Consider the following 16,737-nt stretch of genomic DNA (forward strand, 5'->3'; position numbering starts at 1 on the left):
GTTCAATGGTAGTTTGCAATAAAATGTGCCAGACATCTGTGTAAGTCTTAACAGGCCCTGTGCACGGAAAAAAGGAATGGTCCTGCAATTTAAAAAGCACACAAAATTAAACAATGGTAATCTCATCTACACAAAGAAAAAAATCTTAGGTAAGCATCCATGGTCTAATTACCAAATTCAGATAAAGACCATCAAATGTTTCCAGGTAGAACACACACACATATACTGGTCTCTAGCAATGCACCAAAACAGAAAATACTATATGACAGTGATAAGAAAGATGGAGTTCAAACATCGCCTTGATCCTTTCTTCTATTAAAAAAAAATAAAAAAATAAAAGGAAAATCTTCAACTCTTCCAGTTAAAAAAAGAAATCTCATAGTAACTGTGTCATGGAAGTATGATGCTTAACTGAAAATTAGCTGGATGCATTTTGAACACATCCAGAACCAATAAACAAAACACATGAAGATCCTGTTCATTTGTTACATGTAAATTGTAACTTACCATTCAACCACCATAACAGATAAATTTGTTGTCTCCTATACAGGGGAGTTTTAGATACCAGTACCTGTCTGATTGACTTGAAAAAGAAAACATCTGATTTCTTCTTTTAATACACAATTATAATATTCCAAGCCAGGGTAAAACATCTCAACCACTATGAACTGTCCACAAGAACAGTTAGTCTTCTTTCTATTCAGCCAAGGACTTAAAAAGCACAATGTAGTTATGAGATACAAACCCTACAAGACCCAAGTTCTGAGCCTTTTGTGAAAGCTGGACATGCACTTCCAGTGGATATGTCACACAAGGGGGGGTAGTTAGGAGGAAATAATCCCTAGATGTGTAAGTAAAAACTATAAAGCATGAAATGTAAGCACTTTCATCCACATTGCATTGAAGTAGAATGTGGGATTAGTGACACAAACAGTTTAATACAAGCTGTTCACTGGTAACACTGTCCTCCAGGATGTCTCTAAATAGCTTCACGTGTATGAAGAGAGGCATCAGCAATGTGCACGAGAGAACAAGCCGACTCCTCTTTGTCAAACAAGACTTTTCAGAGCTGGCAGTGAAGTTGCTGAAGAGCTACATATCACTGCCAGTTCTTTCAACTAGTCAGAATCCATTGGCTTTATCAGAAATGGCAACACATCTAGGACAGCCAGTATGCATAACTAAACCTTGTTCATCACCTGAAAGTATCAATCGTATTTTTTTTAATTGTATCTCACCACTGCATATGTCAACACAATGAAGAAACTCCACAGATTTCAAAAGGTGAAAATCAGCTGCTTTTGAAATACAGAGAAATGAATAGTAGAGTACATAGATCAATCTCTGCATAAAACATTAATTCTGTTTACAACTAACAAATGAAAATACTTAACCACACAGGTCTTCTGTACCTCCTTAAGAACTGTATTTCAAAATGTTTCCACCACTTAAAACCTATCTCTCTGTGGTGGACTGACCTTGGCTGGATACCAGGTGTCCACCAAAGCCGCTCTATCACTCCCCTTGTACAGCAGGACAGGGGAAGAAAAATACAATGAAAGGCTCAAGGGCAGAGATAAGGACAGGGAGAGATCACTCACCAATTACTATCATGGGCAAAACAGACTCGACTTGGGGAAATAAGTTTAATTTATTACCATTCAAATCAGAGTAGGATAATAAGAAATAAAACCACAACCTAAAACCAACTTCCCCCAACCCCTCCCCTCTTCCTGGGCTCAGCTGTACTCCCATCACCTTTCTCCCTGCCAGGAGCACAGGGAACAGATGCTGTGGTCAGTTCATCATGCATTGTTTCCTGCTGCTCCTTCCTCCTGAGGGGGAGAACTCCTCACACTCTTCCTTTGTTCCAGCGTGGGCGTCCCCATGGGAGACAGTCCACAAATTTCTCCAATGTGAGCTCTTCCCACGGGCTGCAGTTCTTCACAGACTGCTCCAGTCTGGGTGCCCACAAAGCATCACAATATAGTTTTTTCTATGACATTTTACTCCCCAAAGGTAAGTCTGATGACTTAAAAGTACGTCTCCTCTACAGCTTATTTTGATGCTTATAACAATTAAAGACTTCAGGCAAGTCTTTGTTTTCAGTCACAGTACAAACCTATGGACCTAGAATGGTTACTCTTAACGTAAAAATATATGAGAAGAAAAAAAAAACAGTTGAAAAAAAATTAAATACATTACAAGGGAAACTGAACACAGATTAAGAAGCTGGAAGCTACTTACCATACAGCAGTACCAAAATGTACGAACAATTACTGCTAAATGCTACTTTTCTCAATAACTCTCTTGGCTGTGTTAATTTTTAATAATGCTTCAGTAGCCTTTCATTATAGTGTTTAAAAGATCTCATTTTGCTACACTAAGTACAGACTATTTAGTTGGATTTCCATTTTCTAAATAAATAGAAATGCCAAGGAGTTTTTCTTTAGTCAGGATTTTTTTCTAGACCACAAACAATTCCTTCCTATCTCCAGTAAATCTTCCAAGGTTTCTTAAAGGAATTTTAAATTTAAATTCACATTGTCTGGACTTTCAGCTGCAGCTTGTACCACATCCTGCTTGTACAAAGTATACAGTCTCCCCAACAGCTCATACACTATGAAATGCATACATAAGGAAATTTTTAAACCCAAGATTTTTCAAAAACTAAAACTAATGGAGCAAAAACATACATAGCCAGTTCAGATGTACTGCTTAAGTGAAAAAACCCCAACCCTCATCCTCAAAAATGCCACACATCCAAAAGTCCTAGTACCTAGAAGGAGGTGAGGGAAACACAACATTTGAAGAGATGGTAATGTAGAAAGACGTAACATGACCATGGACACAGTTCAGAAAGCTGAATCCCTATGTCACCAGGCTGACACCATTTCAGTTCAGGTTGCTTAACCAGCTTCCTTACTGTGGAAGCCCTAAAACCTACTGTAACTTCACAAGAAGCATGTGAGAGAGGAATTTTGAAATAGTAATTTAAACAAGGTGCTCCTAAGATTCATCTGACCGCCAGAAAGGATTTAAGATTGTTATCAACACCTCAAGCTTCTTACAGCTTTTTCTGCACATCTGGATAGTATCAGGCTTTGGTACAAGACACATTTAGGACTGATCTCAGCCAGAAGACAATACATTGTATGTGCTGCTCTCTCTCCAGGGTGAAGCAAGTTTTAGCTAAAACAGAGCTCGACTGACTTAGAGTGAGTTGAAAAGTCACTTATATCATAACTAGTGCAGGAGAAGAGCTCAATTACAAGTATTTACTGCCATTCTAACTTCAGAGGACAGGCTAGAACCACAAATCAAAGCTGTGACAAATGATCCAAGAACTTACAATTTGGACTGTTAAAAAAAAAAAAAAAAAGGCATTTTCTATTTACATACTAAAATCCCTTAACTGCTTTTAGTTTGGTTTTAAGAAAAGGATTTCTTACTTAGAAAATTAAACACTTAACACATTTTGAAGGCCACATGTGGGCTTAGACTCTCTTACTAACAGATGGTGGTAATTCCTTCACACACCTCAAAAATTAATAGAACATCATATAGCCAGTCATTTCAAGGTCTCTGTAAATCCAGGTGGACACCGCATCAGTGAAAGAAGATAATCTGTTGTATTCAGAATTTTCCACTCATACTGTTAAGAGGTATTTTTAATGTAAAGCTTCCTTTCAGTGGTACCATTTCTTAGCTAAACTTCACCTAAACAATTAACTTTTTTTTTGTGTGTGTGCTGAGACTTTTAAGAACAGACTCAAATGGAGAAGTATCAACTTGGACAGTCTAAAGGTTATCAGCTTATATGGTATAGCCTCGTTCAGTTGAAACTTCTGCTTCCCCTCTTCTCACCCTTCCTTTGGATTGTTGCTTTTAATTACACCAAAGTTTCTTAATACATATTTTACATGTATTTGAATGAGTTTGAGCTGCTGGTTTTCTGAAAAAGTGAAAGCTTGCTTAAGAAACTATACTTTCAAGTCAGGAAAAGGATTGCGGGCTTCAAAACTATTTTAACAGAACCAGGACATGTAGCAAAGCAAGTAGATCCAAATTTGTTCTTAAATAGAATTTAATCACATTCTATTAGAAATAAAGAGAAAATTTACGTAAGCTATTTTACTATAATTAATCTTCCCTTGTTACAAAACCTGTTTATACTACTAATAAGGGAAATAGTCATGACTGTAACAACTGGGAATGACGTGCTTCTGGGTTTTAGGAAATATCTGTAACTACCAACTTCACTGAAGAACAGTCAATTTTAAACACAGTATCAACTCCTATTCAGTGAGCACTACCTTTAAAATGCCAAATACTGTACTGAATCAACTGTCAAAGACTGACTCCCTCTCAGTGACTAAGCCTAGATATTGTTCCAGTATAATAATAAACACATTGTGACATCATAAGTTACTTCAAATGAAAAAAGTATTTTCTTTAAATGAAGCATGAACTATAAAAATTTTGTTATGCAATCATCTTTGCTTAATATATTACAGTTTCTAAGTTACACAGTCACACCCACAAGAAGGGCTATCAAACATTGAATCTATCAATATTAGACTATATATAAAGTCATTAATCTATTCTTTTCAACAAACTCAATGAAGAACTTCAACAGCTTTGGATCTATACTGAATAACAGGGTGGGTTCTTTTTATTTTTCCTTCTGATGTCAAGCATCTGTAACTCTGAAGACTACGCTAACAGCTCTTCTAGCTTAATTTCAATTCATTCTGTTTGTTTTTTTTAAAAGGTAGTATTTATAGTATATGTTAAGACCCACAAAGTTTCCTTAACTAAGTATTAAGCCATTAATATTGACTTCACACATTTTCAGGAGAATACCAAATATGGCTACATTTTATATTTCTGAAATCCAAGAAAAAAAGATTACCTACAACCATAACTGTGATTTGCAGAACTGACAGACACTCTGGGGTTTGTGTGCTTCATCCAAGGCTATCTATTAACAGGCAGGCACAACAAATGAAAAGCAAACACTCACTTCTGTGGCTTACAGAGGTCTGTTTTCTTTCTTGGCTGCATGTGGTGCAAATTGTCCTTTGCTGGGTTAAGCATTGCAATATTGACTGCATTATTTGTGGTAGGCATTGCAGCTCATACTGTGAGATGAGAAAAAGAGTTGCTGTAATTAAAAGCTTCCCAGACTCCTCCTCCTCCTTTTTGGAAAGGAGCACTATTATCTGCACAAGGAGAATAAAGATCTAAATGTGCAAATGATTAAGGGATTGGAACATCTGACATACAAAGAAAGCCTGAAGAGAGCCGGGATTGTTTAGTCTTAAGAAGAGAAGGTCTGAAAAGATCTTACAAATGTGTATGTGTATTTGTAGGGGGGGGTAGGGTGAGCAGGGAGTAGAAACAAGGGAGACAAACTCTTCTCAGTGGCACCCAGTGACAGGACAAGTAGCAACGGGCACAGAGAACTCCAGTAAAAACTTTACACAGGAGTCTCTCCATCATTAAAAGCATCCAAAACCCAGACAAGATAAGGCCCTGAGCTACTTGCTCTAGTTGACCCTGCTTTGAGCATAGACTTTTGTCTAGAGAGCTCCAGAAGACCCTTCCATTCTCAACTGCTCTACAATTCTTTGGAATTTCTGTGATTCTGCTAGTTTATGAAAGTGCTCTGACAATGAAGCTTCAGGAGGATGTTGTAGTGTTAGCCAAAGAGAAAAACAGAGTGGCATCATCATTAATGTGATTTTGAAAAAAAAGGAAAAAAAATAAAGTAAAAAAAAAAGTGTGTTCATATGAGCCTAGGACAGTATGTTGAATTTTCTTTTCAGATGAACTCAATTCACTTTGGCCTTGGATAGTCTAATAGTCTCTTGTAAGTATTTCTGCTTTCACATAACGCTCTCTAGGATATCAAAAGATGCAATGGAAGCTGAAACATTTCCATGAGGAACAGAGTGGATGAGGAAGTCTTTCAAATGACCTAAAAGGTGCATAAAACAAACCAAACTGGAAGTATACATGCCATAGCTGAAGACACAGAAGCAGCAGCAAAGAAGATTTTTGGAACCCAGAGGCTAAAACATGGGACAGGGGCTCCACAAATCTCTTCAGGGAAAAAAAAAAATTAGAAGAATTAAGTAGCTCCCACCTCTTGAGCATCTTGCTTTGAAGAACTTACTCAGTCCAACAGTCTTAACACAAATGTTTTGGTAAGTTTCAGCTATTCAGCATATGAAAACTAAACAGCCAAGTAGCCATCAGTGACAGACAGGACTTGCAAATACCACACACCTTGCCACTTACCAAAACAGATAATGTATTTCACTGGAGTAACAGAAGGAAAAGAGGGGGTGCTGATACTATTTTACAATTTTATGTCATCAAATTTCTTGCTCATGAGGAACATGTTGAGGCAAACAATCATACTGGACATGTAAACACTGAGTTTACAATGAAGCCTTTTGTGGATCTCTCAAAAGAACAAAAAGTCACCAACCATGAAAGTATAACACACACGTTAGTAAAGTTTGTTACCTCTTCCCTCTTTCCATAACCTAACATAGCCACAATGCAGCTTTCAGAAGTCCCTTGATAATTTGTTTTGATTCATTTATTAAGATAAAAATTACCATTTGAAGGGGTATGAAGCTGCTTTCTTCCTTACAAAACTGGCTTTTTCTTCTCATCTCAGGGCCCCATTCTCTCAACGTTCTGATTCCTGCAATTAAACAGCTGCAGCTAATGCCCTTCTGCAAAGATGCTGAATCCCCAGGTCCATTCTCCAGACCACTGGGAAGCTCATTCTCCCTGCTAACATTCTCAGATATAGTAGTTCGCATCTGCTCACATTATGGGGATGCTATACAATTGAAGCTGACAAAACTCTGTAGCGACATTCTTATGTATATGTCCTATTGGAAGGGGCAGACAGCCTTCCCATTCTGCTAGCTATAAAACATTCAACTTCAAGCAAGAATGCTCCCATAATTTCGAAGTAATCTCTTTTTCCTTTCTTTGTTGTTTGGTTTTTTTAAAAAAAATACTGAAGTTTCATAACACTAAGAGTGACAGGATGATTTTTAGCTCATAATTAAATGAAAAAGTATTTTTTGGATGCAGTGAGCTACACAGAGTACTGCTGAAGAGTAAGAGCAAACTCTGATCGGTCAGGCATGAGCAACCCAAGACAGGGCTTGGCTTCAGTCAGTTCATTACTAGCTTGAATGTGTATTTCATGGTTACTATCCTATATTTAATGAAAGCATACCTTACTGTTTTCTATGTGGTAGGAAAGCGTGTATGTTTCAAAGGTCTGTACAGGCTTATTTGTGAAGCAAAGGACATATTGTTTCCAAATTCATATTTGTGTTTATAAACATTCAAAGTACTTTGTTTTAACAAAACAAACGAGCAAAAAAATGAAAAAGAAAACAGTTTCAGTGGCTCTTAAGGCAGGCAAAAGTCAATAAAAGTTAGAAAATTGTATGTAACTGGGTATTTGTCACAGAATATAAATGAGATAATGTAAAACTGACTATAATGCCATATTGCTGGTACTGGAGTTACTTTAGAAGGCTCTGCACAAAGAATGATTATTTCCATCCTTCTGTCTACACTTTTGCAGCACCAAAAAGCATGGTATGATAACAATTTCACTTGTAAGTGAATATCTTGCCCTCGCTCACTTTCGGCTAATTCCAAAATCTAATACCTATTCTGCATAGTTAAGGCTTCCAACTGTAAACAAAAGGGCAGTGAAAGAAACATCATTTTCCAAAAACAGCAGTCAAGCATTTGTAAGCTGTTGAATGGCATAAGCAGTATTCACATTTATGCAAGCTTTCAGTGAGTTGTTATATTGGAACAATTTTACTGATGCAACCCAATTTTAAATTAAAGCAGGTTAGTCACATTATACAGTTGCATTAATATAAATGAATCTGCATCACTGGTATAAATCTCAGTAACACCACAACTACTTAGACTTACTTATTTACTGAAATTTATAATTTTCCATGTACTTCAAAAGTAGAACAAACTCTAAAGCATAGAAATTACCAGAATGCAAATTTTAGCAGAATTTAGCAGAAAGTCAGTAGGTTAATATCAGAAGGTGAAGTGCTTCTCTTCTGGAAATAACAGATAATCTTTCTCTTAGAGATGAATGTCATTAACAATCTTCATAACTTGAAGTTATGAAACTATAGTTCAAATAGCTGAAATTCATCATAATCCTATAGTTGAAAAAGGTATTTCTATCATTAAGTAGTATGTGACTCTCCACAAATAAACCCTTTTTTTTAAATTGTCATTATCTTTATAGGTTATCATATATTGAATATTGTATCATTCACAGTATATCCAAGCCAAACCTTTCCAAGGCAGAAGTGGAAGGTAGATCATTAAATTCAAAACTGATGTTTCAAAAGATCTGCTGCCTTTGATTATACAAGCAAGTTCTAAACTTGATTAGGATTTAAAGAAAGCTTAAGGGTTCTGTCTATGTAAGAACTAATAAAACTCCACAATGGGGCATTTACAAAAGTATGAATGGTAATTAAGGATCACATTCCATCACAAAATAAATGGAACTTCATCAACAAACACACACTACTGCACTGACCCTTTGGCCATCAAACAGATAAAAGGTATCAGCTAACAAGGTAGCTGCAATGATACTTTTCTGTGCAAAGTACTACAATAATGGAAGAGCAACACAAACTTACTTGAAATGGCACATTCATCAAGACAGGCTAAGATATAAAACCAAAAAAGTGAAGTACCAAGTAATGAACAGGTAAAAGATTGATTTAAAACAGCTTGCATAGCTTATTAAGTTAATGCAGTGTGTTAGTACTGTACACAGTGTATATCAGGATAAAAAAGTCTTTAGTATTGGTACTAACCCCATCACAGATTTCATTCCACTTTGACTAAACTCAGTATGGCATGAAAGGGGAACAAACACCTCAGTAAGAATTCTGAGATGATTATGCAGTATTTCGGTGTTGGGTTTTAGTTTGTTTTTTGTTTGTTGGTTGGTTGGTTGTTTTTAAGGATGTAATATAGACAGTGATTCATGTATTTGAAACATACAAGTGGAGACACTGAAAAGCATTAACATGAAAGAAAAAACTGCATCATGGCCTCCTAGACAAACCTCATGGTTGTAATGAGCCATGCCCCTTGACTTCTACCCCTTTGAATACTCATCTGAAAGCCAAGATTCAGGGGAGGACAGTGAGGGAAAATATGGAGAAGAAAGATTAGTATATAAATGAATATACAGCTAAATGCTTAGTCTTATAAAACACATGGTTTAAATGGGGAATCAGGCCACAATTTTGTAAAAATAGTATCCTGATAGAGAAAGGTGCTAACCCTTTGCTTGATGCAAAGGGATAAAACATAGGTAGGGTCTGAGGTGGGAGTAGGGGAAAAAGCCAAAGATCTGAGGTGTTTATTAATACCAATCTTGGAACTTTATTACTTCAGTGTGACAAAAATAATAAAAAAGCCTCTAGGTGTTCACCTCCTTTATAATCCATTAACTGAATCCTGTATAGACAAGTAAGATGTAAAGCTAAAAAAAAAAAAAAAAAGCTGTTCAGAGTTAAGTGATAAGGAATATTCAGTGATATGCTCACCATTACAAATTTTAAAAAGTTATCACCTATACAAGTCTATCAATCCATCATACCAGATCCACAGCAGATTCCAGGCCACCTGCTGAGATACCACTATTGCTTCATGACTGATACAAGGACTGAATAAACTTGCCACCCATAAACACCTACTTGTCAAAGATTAGAAAGAAAAAGGCAAAAGCAATCAGTTATACTATAAGAAATTAAGTGAACATTCAGTCATACAAATATTTTTTGTAACCAAAACTAATTTTTCCATGAAAGTATTTGATAATGACTATTAGATAAGGAAAACCACTACAGTACTCAAGTAGCTGCCCATGGAACGCTACTACAAACTCTCACACTGGAGGATACTGCTCTTTTCATACAGCTCTGGCAGCTTCTACAGTAACATCCAGACATAGCTTACTATGGGTAGTACAAGAGCAGGATAGAAAGTAACTAGTGGGACAGACAGTAACTTGGACAAGGACTGCCACCACCAGTTGAATATTACCTAAAACAAAACTCACACACACAAGAAAAAAAAAAGAAAAGAAAAAAAGAACAACTTCAAAATTCCCTCAAACTTTGCATTTTTGAATAATACTGTCTATCAGCAGAGAAATATACTACAAAAACAGGAAGTCTTCTAGTCTTCTACCAAGAAAATTGAATAAGATTCTCAAGCCTGCAAAGCTAGTTCCACAAAAAAACCCAGAAGTCATATGATGGAGGCTACAGCTCAACGCCCATGCTATCTCAGAGTACAACAGCATCCAATGAACAAAAGTGATTCTTCCTCCCCACACAACAGTAGAACTGTGTCACAGGATGTTTCAGCCACCAAAACTGTAAATTGATTCAAAGAACTCAAATATCAAAAGCCAGCTTTAGCTTAAGACGACACTGAAATGTCTGAAGAAAATACGTGATTTTTTTTTTTCTTACATATCCCTCCCTTTTCATTTTTCCTTATAACTACTACTATGGAAAGCCTGTAAGGCAAGAAGGATCTCTCACATAACCCAACCCATTTGGCTCTGAAGCTGCAAATGCCACAGCTAGAAGTGCACAACATGACAGGGCACTAAAAAATGGCTTATCTCTTCTGATGGGTAACTAGCACTGAAGTAGGATGGAATAGCCAAGAAAAGTGTGGGCTGTAGTCAACAAGAACAGCAAGAGACTTTTTGAACTATGCCTGGTGTTTGACCTACTTCTTACAAGCACTCTCTAGCCTGACAAAACATATATAAAAGGTTTCGAGATTGGACAAGGACAACCCTGGTCAGCTACACCCATATCAGATTGAAATCTCTTTAAATCTCTATCTAATCTGTTCAAGATGCATAGGCAAAACAAGCTGCATGTGTCAGCACCAGTCATATTTTTTTAGTACCAGTCAGCTTCCTGCTCACCCTTCTTATTTTGCACTGCCACAGAATCAGCACTACAAAACTCAAAATAAAAAATTCTAGGAATTTCAAACCGGAACAGAGAAAGCTTTCTAAAAGCTAAGAAACAATGCAATTCACATACTCACGTTGGATGAAAGCTGGCCAGATAAGAGACAGTTCAAAAACACACTGAAGGAAAAATTCCCCAAGACCATTAAAATACTGGAAAAGCAGAGAATTAAGGAAGAAAGTCAGTAAAAATAATGAAAGGAAAGGCCATCTGAGATGTATTATAGAAAAACTAATTAAAGCCATATGTGGAAATTTTGCACTAGAAAATAAATGGAACAAAAATACACCTGAAGTAGTGGACAGACTGACCCACTTCCACCTTAATATCATATTTGCTGGAGCACATGGTGCAGAACTTCATATAAATATCCATCTAACACATATTGTAAGTACAGAAGGGTATCAAGAAGCAAAGGCACTACGGAGGATAACAATAAGCACATCTATCATAGCAGTAAGAACATTTTTGACAGTACCCTAAGAAAACGAATAGTGCTGTTGAAAGGGGAAAGGCCTCCTCACCAATAGAAGCACCGAACTGGTGTCAAAATATCCCCGAAGAGAAATCACTAGGCAATTAAAGGATTATGTTGTTTGCAAGGACAGACTTTTCCAGTTCGGTGCTTTGCAGTACACAAGGGTCAGTGAACACACATCTCTGAGACAGCATGCTGAACCTGGGACTTCAGACCAAAATCAAAACAAGCACCATCACAGAAGAACACATAAGGTACAATGAGGAGTTTCCTCCTACTTCTGGAAATGTAAAAAGAATACAATATTCTATACGATCATTTTAGAAAAGCGTTTTAGAAAAGCTCATACTCTTATTATCTTCTGACCTTCACAATATTAAAACTAGCAGGTGTTTTTTTAAGGATAATAATTAGTTCATAGGCATTGCCTATAAAGGGCTGAATCCTCTCTTCATTGTGTCTTTCACTGTAATATTAAACAATGAAAAGTAACACAAGCAATACTAGAAACTCTTACCAAGTGATACTCAATTAAACAAATTCACCAGTGTAACAGAACTTTGAACACAGTGGGTTCAGAGGAAAAGAAGCGTCACTAAGAAAAGCATCAAGAGAATCAACTAATCCCATGAACAGCACAGGCATACCCAGGAACAATAGACTGTCTGAGTTGAAAGTCAACTGTTAAAATCTAGCAAAGCTGAAAATCCAACAACATATTAGACACAGAAAAGGATTTTCAGCACTGCATAAAAAGCACTTCATCACCTCACAGATACAAGAAATCACTGTGTCCATCAACATCAGAAGGTACCACATGAACAAAGTGAAATGCAGTAACAGAGACCACAGTGTGAGGCCACCAAAAACAAACATTTAAAAGGTAAAAACCGTCCAAGAGAAACCCTAAGTGGAAAACTTAACAGGAAAGAAGAGTGACCATCTCCATGAGAAGGGCAAGCCAAGCCAAAGTTTTGTTTCAGACATTTGCTGCTGCTTCCACACAGATGCAGGAAGAATGAACAGACTTATTGAAGCTTTACAGGGAAGAGCACAGTAATCTCAGATAAGAAAATAAAAAAGTATCTCAATTATTAACTTCTGATTCTCTCCAATAATAAAAGAAGTGTCAGCCATGCAGAATTCCAACACCAAAAAGCTATTACCAAACGGCTTATAGATGCCCAATATGGTATAGTGTAGGTTATATTTCTCTCAGAGACTTAACCTATCAACTGACACATCAAACTGAGATCAGCTCTTTAAGCACTGTCCACTCAGTATCACATTTGCACCAAAGTCATTCAGAAATACTAAAAGTACAGGCTGAAGGAATAGACAAAAACTATCAAGTTCTGTCCACCCTCACTCACCCCACAAATAATGTTTCTAAAATACAAAACTGCATTTCAAGTTGCCATTAAAATCCTTAATACAGAATCAGATAACATTTAGGTTTTTAGGGATATGCCGTCACCCTCACTTTGTATCTGCCATATCCACTGTGTTTGTTTCACACGCGAGTAAATTAAGTTTCAGATACACAAGCATTAAGTTTGAGACATTCACTGCCCTGACAAGAAAAAAGATTAGCAGACACAATATAACCTCTCTCTGCTGTGGGAATACTGACTACTGTATATTAGAGTCCATCTGTTAAGTAATGACTGATCCAGAATGCATCGCTACTGCAGCAGACTCCCAAGCAGTTTCAAATTCATGTATGTCTCCTGACGCTGAGAGGACTGTTAAACATTCGTATTTATTTTTAAGTATAAGCACAGTTTTCAGAAATAGGAAATAATTAGGAGGTTGATCTTATACACAAGCACTGTATTTCCTCCACACAAATACCAAAACACATTCTTACCTTCCCCCCTCCCTCCCCCGGCAAAGACAAGCCAATGTTAGTCCAGTTGCTGATGCATTAACAGCCAGAATTAAAATAAGCTTAAGTATCAGTAAGAAGAATGAAAGAAGAAAGAAAACCAGAAAGGATTAAACATCTTTGTATCTGTCATGATCTATACAAAGCCAGTTAATAAAATAACTACATATCATTCCCTTATCTCTAGTGCTACTTTTACAGGAATGGGTAATAATCCAATAAAGTTATGATGACTTGTACCACACTTGTAAAAATATATATATATATACACAAATCAGTTTCAGTTAAGTCACAAACAGCTTGTAGAAAGGAGTAGGAAATATACCAGATTATTGTTTTGACATACTCACAAAACTATAAGGGCTTTAACCCTGTGTGTTCAGATAAGCCATAAATATTAAAATGATCTGACCAAATCATGTCTTTCCCTGCATGCTGCAGCTTTTCCATTCAGTCTGTGCTAGGTCAAATGCAAATAACTGTCAAACAGAAGAATACATCCTTTTAAAGTGTCTGAAACAAAGTATTTTTTTACATGACTTTGTACAAAATGAGTGGAGGTTAGAAGCATTAAACTCATTTGAAACAAAGGCATTTTCAATTAATTGCCATTCAGTTTTGAGCAGTCATTATTCCACGCTATTTTACATGCAAAAATTGAGGATATTTCATTGACTGAACTGCTTTAAAAGCTCTGCTGCAGCAAATCTTGCATTCAGGAGCAGCACCAAATTGCACATAATTGAAAGTGATTCATTTTTAGATCCACTCGTTTGGCTTTTGTAGGTTCCTCAGGCTTTGGTGTAGGTAGCGCAAAAACATTAAGTCATACAGTCCTGCAGTAACTCTTTCACTCCATGAAGTGAGCAGATGACTAAGGAGCTACATTTTAGCATCTTCTCTCCCTTTCAAGCTATTTACTGGTGTAAAACAGTTATCTCGCAGGGCACAGACCTTAAATAAAATTAGCAACAGCACTCACTTTGCGGACAAGAATGTGTTTTGGAAAGTACGGCGGATTATTAAGACATGAGGAACCCAATACAATACTGCAATACAACTAACTATTACAGACGTTAAAGCATATTAAATCCTTTCAAAGATCTCCCTCCTCCTACCCCGTCTACATAAAATACTCAACTAGCTCTGAGCTAACAGGGTTAAACCCTTCACATGCTTCAACCACTATAAAAAGGTACCAGCTCGGTCTGCTTTTTTTTTTTTTTTTTTTTTTTTTAATGTTTTCCCATTAAAAACAGATACTACAGACACGCCACTCTTTCTCCAGTGAGGAAGCCTCCAGGTTATCAGGCAGCATCCAGAACCCCAAACTGCAAATTAATCTCGTTTTTTACACCGTGAATTGCCCACACTCCGGTTCTGCAGGAGCAGGCAGCGGGTAGGGGGACAGCGGCCTGCCCGTGCCAGGCAGGGTCCTGCCTGGAGTTCAGGGAGCGCCCAGGGGGCTGCTGCTGCCACACGCGCCAGAGGAGCGGGTCGAGGTATCGAGGAGGAGGGAGAGGAAGGCACTAGAGGAGTTTGGGATGGAAAGATGGTCGGAGAAGGGCCGTACGTGTCGGAGGGACGCAGGGGCTGGGAAAATGAAGGTCCCTTTCGGGCTGCACAGGGGCGGGGGGCGCAGGGCGCAGCCCCGGGAGGAGGTGGGCTGCGGGAGCCGGTGCCCAGGGGCCCTCTGCCCGCCGGGGCGTCACCGGGGCGGGGTGCCGGGCCGCTTACCAGGTTCAGCACCGTCTCCACGATGTCCCGGTTGCTGACCTCCCCGACCTGGATGAGTCCGATGAGGACGGCGAATTTCATCCGGATGTTGCGGATCGGCACCGACGGGTTAATCATCCCCGCGGGCAGCACCACGGACCCGGAGCCCGACGCCCTCAGCTCCCCCATCACCGCGACGCTGCTGCTGCTGCTGCTGCCGCCGCCTCCGCCTCCACCGCCGGCCCCGACGGAGATGAGTCCCGCGGGCTGCGGGTCCGGCCCCGACACCGGCTTCTCGCTCGCCATTTACCCCCCGCCGTTACCGGCACCTGCCGCCGCCGCCTCTCCGCCCGGCCGGGCCAAGCCTCGCATCCACCGCAGTCGCACCCGGCGGGGCCGCAGGGAGCCGGCCCGAGGCGCAGGCACCGTCCCAGGAGCCGCTCCCCCGCTCCGCTATAATGAGGGATTATTATGGGCGCCGATGCCCCGTTAGCCGAAGGCTGCCCGGCCGCGGCCGCCTCCCCGCCGCGGGGCAGGAGCAGCGGGCGCCGCCGAGCGCGGCGCGGCCCGGCGGGGACAAGCGGCGCGCGGGGCTGACGGCGGCGCGAGCGATCGCCGCCGCTGCTGCTGCTGCTGCTGTTGTTGTGGAGCCGAAACCGCCGCCGCTCACGCCGCCATGTTGCCGCCCCCTGCCTGCGGTAGCCGCTAGGGCGCCTGCGCCGAGCCCGTCGGGGGGAGTGGCCGGGCCGGGGCCCCCCAGCCGGCCGGGAGACAGGTGAGCAGGTGCACGGGAGCCGCGCTGCTGCCGCCGCGGCGAGAGGGGCCGCGCTGAGGCACGGGGCCGCCGCCTCCCGCCGGGATTGCCGCCCGGCCCCGCCCGCCCGCTCCCGGGAGGTTACTCAACGCCGCCCGAAGTGACAGGGTGGCGCCCGCCCGCTTCGACGCGGGGCCGCCCCCCGGCCCAGCGCCCGGCCTCGCCCCGCTGCCCTCGGGCGCCCCCTGCGGGCGGGGCGGGCCGGGCCGCCGCGCAGCCACTCGGGTGGCCTGCGGGGCTACAGGCGGGGCCGCGGCGGTGGGCGCCCGCTGCCAGCCGCGGGCCGCCGTCGGCGGGAGGTGTTCCCGCTGGCCTGGCGCTGGACCCTGCCGGTGAGGGGCCCAGCAGCGCCCCGGCCGGCAGCCGGAGCAGGGCCTGCTGGGCTCCCCGGGCGGTTGCCGCCGTGGCCATCCTCTGTGGCCTCCGCCGTGCCTTTCCCACCGCGGTCCCACGCGGTTCAGTGAGGAGTGGCTGGGCTGGCACCTCTCGCGGTCGGTTTCTTCAGTAGCTTTAGTGTTAGCGAGTGGCCAGGTTTGGGTGAGGGTGGCTGGGGTTGTGCAGGGGCTCCTGAGCTGTGATCCCCTTGAGCATAGGGAGGGACAGGGGAAACCGTGGGGTCTGCCAGCCCGAGAGCCTGCGTGCTGCTGGCTGAAGGAGAGGGGTGCTTTCCAAAGTTCTTGTTAATACTTGAACGCCTGGTTCTCGGTGGTGGTGGTACGTACAGAGATGTCCAGCCAAC

The 16,737-nt window shown here is 40.9% G+C and overlaps 1 protein-coding gene across 6 annotated transcripts in view; it reads right to left on the bottom strand.

The window, feature by feature from the left end:
• NBEA (neurobeachin) overlaps nt 1–16,168 on the bottom strand; it is a 506,742-nt gene extending 490,574 nt beyond the window's left edge. For 3 of the 6 annotated variants that reach the window (XM_040584007.1, XM_040584004.1, XM_040584003.1), the window contains exon 1: nt 15,206–16,168. In XM_040584007.1, coding sequence (XP_040439941.1) covers nt 15,206–15,490 — 285 coding nt within the window. In that variant the 5' untranslated portion in view covers nt 15,491–16,168. The remainder of the gene's footprint in view (nt 1–15,205) is intronic. The other 3 variants (XM_040584008.1, XM_040584006.1, XM_040584005.1) reach the window with 2 other exon arrangements.
• Nucleotides 16,169–16,737: the final 569 nt, after the last annotated feature.

Source organism: Falco naumanni, chromosome 2 (genome assembly GCF_017639655.2).
Source record: "Falco naumanni isolate bFalNau1 chromosome 2, bFalNau1.pat, whole genome shotgun sequence".
NCBI lineage: Eukaryota > Metazoa > Chordata > Aves > Falconiformes > Falconidae > Falco > Falco naumanni.